Here is a 6,186-nt window from a genome sequence, read left to right on the forward strand (position 1 = left end):
AGAAAACATTTTTTTACAGTGCTGTGTTACTAAGAAATTCTAAATTCTAAATTAGAGACATGCCATTTACCACATACACTGAGGCAGGGAAATGTGAAATTTTCTCGTTCAAGGTTTGTAATTTTAGCACACATTTATTTACCTTATTTCTTTCCTTACCTTACCCACTTAAGCTGCTTCGTTGTCTCACCAAACCACACTCTTCTCAATAAGTTTTTTTCTGCTTCTTTCTCACTAGTCTATGCTTTTCTGGTGTCCCTTAAGACTGGCCAGGCAATGCAAGCGGAGTCAGCATTCACACAAAGATGGTGTCACACCAGTGATCCTTGAGAGCCTTCTATAGCTTCATGCCTGTCTTCATTTGCTTGTCTGTTTTCATCTGGAGTACTCAAATGAAAGTATGAAGATGCATTCTTAATGCAAATGTACTTTACACAATTGTATTTCAAAGAAGCATCTCTTACATTCCATAGTTCTCAAGTTAAAATTTTAAATGATGCCATTGAAAAACTAGTACATACTACAGAAAGGTTGTGAGAGGAAGAAGAATGTCAGAAGGATAGGAAAAATGAGAGCAAAAGAGATTAACAATGAAAATGCGAGGAAATAATTGTAAAGAGTATGTCCGCAAGACAGCATGAGAGGAAAGTTTGGAAAGAGGTGAAGGAGAAACAAAATAATGAGGATAGAAAGAAAGGATATAAGTGGAGACAAAAAGAGCCAAAGAATGAGAAGGAAAAAACTGTGAAAAGTGAATCAGGAAGACTTGGAGAGTGTTTTGGTGTGTGAGCGTCTGAGAGAGAGAGGCAGTACACTCGGCGAGGAGGGGGAGAATGTGTTAATACACAAGAACACTGCATCAAACCAATGCACTGCTCTGAGCGGGATGCGTCAGCAGTACATTCACGTTTCCACTGAAGGACAAAAGGAGGAGAAAGACTCTGCCGCCTGCAACCCAGTCACACAGAGAGAAATACAGAGAGGAGGGTGAGCGCTGGAGGTGAGGACCGCTGCTCTTGCCACTGTCACCGTTGACGGTCTTCTCTGCCGTGTGTGTGCGCGTCTCTCTCTCTCTCCCTCGCGTGCTTTTCTGCTGCCCACCTCCCACTGCAGAGCCGCTGCCAACCCGCAGCCTCACAGCCAGAGCAGGCGAACGGCCACAACTTACTACCTCAAGACAAGGGAAAATAAAGGAATACCGCAGGATCCACAACGGGGGGAGGGAGGGCAAACTACGGAATCCTCTGCAAGGCATCTCTCTGAAATTAGCCACACGTCACACGGCGGCATCAATCCTTTTTTTTTTCCTGACACTGAGAAGAAGGAGAGAGAGGAAGCCAGACAGAGAAAAAGTGAGAGAGAGAGCACGAGGAGCAAACGATTGGCGGATAGGGAGAGAGCTTCACCACTGCTGCGCTGCTGCTCCCCTCCTTCCCCCCTCCCCCCTTCTGCTCCCGCAACACCACCCCCGAGCCCTCCTCTGGAGAAATTGATGGATTATTGCTAACTGTGCACGCGGCAGTCCGCAGCTGCTACAGCGACAGACAGGAGAGAGGAGTGAGTAAAAAAACAAGACGGAATGACCGCAGTGTTGGTCTGTTAGCCTTTTTGGATTCATCAACGCACGGCTAATCAGCTGAACAAGTGTTGTGGGGGGTGGACGATGGCAAACTAAAAAAAAAACGGCTTAGTCTACTGCGAAGGGGAAAGACGAATCTGAGAAGACTTTGGGATTTTTTCCCTCTTCTCTTTTCTCCTTTTTCTCTTTTTATATTTTTCTTGGCTTAATGTGCATGTACTTCGGCAATGGAGTCTTGTGAAAATTGTTCAGTGGTATTCAGCGTCGCCTTCCAAGGACAATCAATGGATGAGCTCAGAGGAGATCTTTTCCAAGCTGACTGGATCCGTGCACCTGCTTAGCTGACTGGGCCTTACCTCTTGAACCAGTTTCTCTGAATGCCACTTCTCTCTGGAATTAATAGGGGCCATTTTGTCAAATCAGTTCACGATCCACTTTACTTTTATAAGCGAAATAGCTGAAAATTCTGTGCAGTGATCTTAGTGGGAAACATGCGTGAACAGTGCTGGGGTTTTGCTTCAAAATAAAGGATTATTCTAAGGACAACTCTGAGCTAATGAGGTAAGTGCCTTCTTTTTCAACATATTTATTCTGTAGGTCAGCTTTTTCCCTTCTCCACTCATCTTTTTCTCTGCCCCCCCATCTCTCCCTCTCTGTGTTTAACGCAGCACCATCCTGCACTGTCGATGGCAAACAGATGCAGAGTCTTGCTCAAACCTGGGTAGGGCCACTGTTCTCCGTACCCCAGCCGAATCCCCACGTGATGTTGAATTATGAACGCGGCACATCATGAGTCTCTTGTGGCAGGTAACTGTGCACCGTGCCTGGAACGCAGCCCTGCTCTGTGCAGTCTACCTCATGGTGCGATCGTGGAGTGTGCGCGCCGCCCCCTCCGGACCACTGACCTGCCCTGGTGTTTGCTCCTGTGGTAACCAGTTCATTAAGGTGGTGTGCACCAGGCGCAGCCTGGTTCGAGTGCCCCCAGGCATTCCTGCCACCACACGGCATTTAAACCTGATGGAGAACAGCATAGAGACAATTGAAGCTGGCACCTTTCAAAACCTCCGTCACCTGGAGGTGCTACAACTGGGTAGGAACTCTATTCGGCAGATCGAAGTGGGGGCCTTCAGCGGCCTCAACAGCCTCAACACACTGGAGCTATTCGACAACCGATTGACAGTGATCCCAAGTGGCGCTTTTGAGTACTTGTCTAAACTGCGGGAATTATGGCTCAGGAACAACCCTATCGAAAGCATACCTTCCTACGCATTCAACCGTGTTCCCTCTCTAATGCGTCTGGATCTGGGAGAGTCAAAGAAGCTGGAGTATATTTCTGAGGGAGCTTTTGAGGGATTATACAACTTGAAATACTTAAACCTTGGAATGTGTAACCTGCGGGAGATGCCAGTCTTGACCCCTTTCATAGGGCTGGAGGAGCTAGAGATGTCTGAGAACTACTTCCCAGAGATAAAACCTGGGTCCTTCAGGGGTTTGAAATCCCTGAAAAAGCTGTGGATTATGAACTCTCGGATCACAACCATAGACAGAAATGCGTTTGATGATGTCACAGCCTTGGTTGAGCTCAACCTGGCTCATAATAACCTTAGCTCTTTGCCCCATGACCTTTTCGCACCCTTGAGTTACCTGGTGGAACTCCATTTGCACCACAACCCCTGGCGGTGTGACTGTGATGTCGTGTGGCTGGCCTGGTGGCTGAGGGAGTACATTCCTACTAATTCCACCTGCTGTGGACGCTGCCACACCCCTGCTTACCTGCGTGGCCGCTACCTGGTAGAGGTGGACCAGAGCACATTCCAGTGCTCAGCACCTTTCATCCTGGATGCCCCAAGGGATCTTAACATCTCTGCTGAACGTGTAGCTGAGCTGAAATGTCGCACAGCCCCCATGTCATCAGTTAGGTGGCTCCTGCCAAATGGAACAGTTTTGACCCATGGCTCTAATCACCCACGGATATCAGTGCTCAACGACGGGACGCTAAACTTCTCCAACGTGCTGCCAGCAGATACAGGTGTGTACACCTGCATGGTCACCAACATGGCTGGCAAATCCACTGCTTCAGCCTACCTGAATGTGACTGCAGCTGAGCTCAACACTTCTAACCTGAGTTACTTCACCACGGTGACAGTGGAGGAAGTGGAGCCCACCTCACAGGAAGTGATCAAGTCAAAGACGGTAACCGCCTCCCCCTCCGTCTTTCAGCCTGTTTTTATCTCTACGCCGACCGTTTTACTTCAAACGCCTCGACAGGTCTCGGTGCCGACTGTACGTGGAACGACAAGCCCACCTGCCAGTCTTGACGAGGTCATGAAGACAACCAAGATCATCATTGGCTGCTTTGTGGCAGTCACCCTGCTTGCTGCCGTTATGCTCATAGCTTTCTACAAGCTGCGTAAACGGCACCAGCAAAGGAGCACAGTGGCAGCTGCTAGGACTATAGAGGCCATTCAGATGGATGAGAATGTTCCTACCACCCATGCAGGGACAGGTATACCAGGTGAAAGTGGAATGATGTTACCTAGCCTGAGAGATCACAACAGCACCTACAAACCCAGCTTCAGCTCCTACAGACCAGCACACTCTGCTCCCTGGCTAGAGAACAACATCAGTAACTCCCTGCTCCGTCCCCGCCCCACAACCATCAGCACCATCCCTGAACCCCACCTGATCAAAACTCACACAAAGGAGAAGGTACAGGAAACACAGATATAACATTCCTACCGCCTTCTCCTGCTCTGTCTTTTATTCTGTTCATCATGAAAACATACAATAGAATGCACAACAGAAAAGACAGCAATTACTTTTGTACCCAGTGCAAAAATGAGACTGGTTTTCTTGTACATGCTTATACATAAATATATTAATATAAATATATAAATTAATCCACTATGGGATGATACAAGAAACAAATTATATAAAAGTGAAAATGAATTTAAACTATTTTCTAACTTGTAACTCCTGTTTAAGATGGAAAAATGTGACGATGCTGATACGACATTGCAAACGAAGACGGATTTGTTTGAAAAGGGACAACCTGTGATTTTTAGACCATGCTGTATATGATGCAGTAAAGTCCCATTTATACAAAGAACTTTCTAAGTAACTGTCCACTGATTGATATTTAAAGGCTTATCTTCTAAAAGCACCAAGAATTTGTATTGTGCCAAATGTTATACTTGCAATAAATGAGACTGGCTTAAGAGATAGGAGACAAAATATTGCAAAACACAGGATGGACACCAAGAGAGAATGGAGCAGCTGGATTTACAGAGTCTGCTGTTCTGCAGCTCTCAGCCAAATGTTTTTTTGGGCTGCGCCATAGTTTTGCAGCAAGCATTTAACAGTACGTTTCCAGAACAGACATCCTGCTTGCTTTTTGAGTTTAACCTTCTGACTATTACTCTGATGTTCCTCTTGGTTTTTTGACAAATCGGATTGACTATCCTGTGGTTTTTCCATCCAGTTTCATGAGTTGGATTTCGATTGCTTTTTCCTGTTTCTTTCAGAACCTGTACTGCGCTAATTATGATTTGAGTGGTTTTAGGGCTAATTTAGTAAACGCATTACAACGGTTGCCTCAGATTAGAAGCGCAAGGGCTCACCTGGATGTTAGTTTGCGAGACTTACGAGATGGTTGCAGTGACTGGATGGTTTGCTGCAGGTTCACATTAACATGGTTTCACATTTTCTTTATTGAGAAAGTAATTCAAATGAATGTGTGAATTATGGACTTTCCTTTATTGAGATCGTTCCAACAGCAATTTTCTTTGTCCTTATTTTGAGCAGCACTATTTTTATGAGGAGTCTACAGAGGTTACAACAATAAAAAAGAAAACATTTGGTTTGTATTTCTCTAAACTAAACTCCTTCCTTTTCTCTTTTTTTCAACTGCAGGGCATTTACTTAATTATGCAATTATGATAACCACATAAAAGGTTATAGAAAGCAACCAATACTTTGCTTTTCTGTCTCTGAAATTTGGATAATGTGAACTACATTGCAATGAACTGTCACAAGGTCAAATTTCTGGCTACAGTAATGTGGTGACATCCTAATTCTGAATAGATATGTGATGGGCTTGTGCACGCACACACACACATAGATGCACACACAAACTCATCAACCTTGTTTCCTGATGCAGTGCTTAATGATGGAATGTTATTTGAAACATGACCTATGCTCATTTATAGTAAAGTTACGACGTGCCTCGTTCAAATCTCAGGAATCAGTGTGCTTCAGTTGAAGCATATGTTAAGAGGGTTGAGTGCAGCATTTAATACAATCCTTTATTGATCTGCTTAACCTGCGACATCCACCAAATTAGAGTCTGAGAGAGAGAGTTGGAAGAGAGGCATTTAAGGGTTAGGATTTAGGTTGTTTTCTGACGGAACATTCAACTTTCCTGAGGGCTTGTATAATTCAAAATAAATGTACAAAAAAAAAAAAAAGGTTTAATTCCTAAAAAAAAAAAAAAAATTTCAGTATAATTTTCCTTAATGTCAGCAGCTTTATTCTGGCAAGAGGTTGTACTAAAATGTTAAAGAGATTATTTTTTTTAACACAACATTCATCATAAACTCAGCATGTGT

General features: G+C 44.6%; 1 protein-coding gene across 1 annotated transcript; it reads left to right on the forward strand.

The window, feature by feature from the left end:
• The first annotated feature begins 1,444 nt into the window (after positions 1-1,444).
• Positions 1,445-5,404, forward strand: LOC107673147 (leucine-rich repeat-containing protein 4-like). Its single transcript, XM_016466640.1, has 2 exons — positions 1,445-2,140; positions 2,248-5,404. The coding sequence occupies exon 2, from the start codon at positions 2,369-2,371 to the stop codon at positions 4,307-4,309; it is 1,941 nt and encodes a 646-aa protein (XP_016322126.1). The 5' UTR covers positions 1,445-2,140; positions 2,248-2,368; the 3' UTR covers positions 4,310-5,404.
• The last annotated feature ends 782 nt before the right edge of the window (positions 5,405-6,186 follow it).

The sequence above is a fragment of the Sinocyclocheilus anshuiensis genome, unplaced genomic scaffold (genome assembly GCF_001515605.1).
Source record: "Sinocyclocheilus anshuiensis isolate Anshui unplaced genomic scaffold, SAMN03320099.WGS_v1.1 scaffold304, whole genome shotgun sequence".
Classification (NCBI taxonomy): domain Eukaryota; kingdom Metazoa; phylum Chordata; class Actinopteri; order Cypriniformes; family Cyprinidae; genus Sinocyclocheilus; species Sinocyclocheilus anshuiensis.

Coding starts and splice junctions, on each gene's coding strand:
- LOC107673147 (XM_016466640.1), top strand. CDS start 2,369: ATGAGTCTCTTGTGGCAGGTAACTGTGCACCGTGCCTGGAACGCAGCC.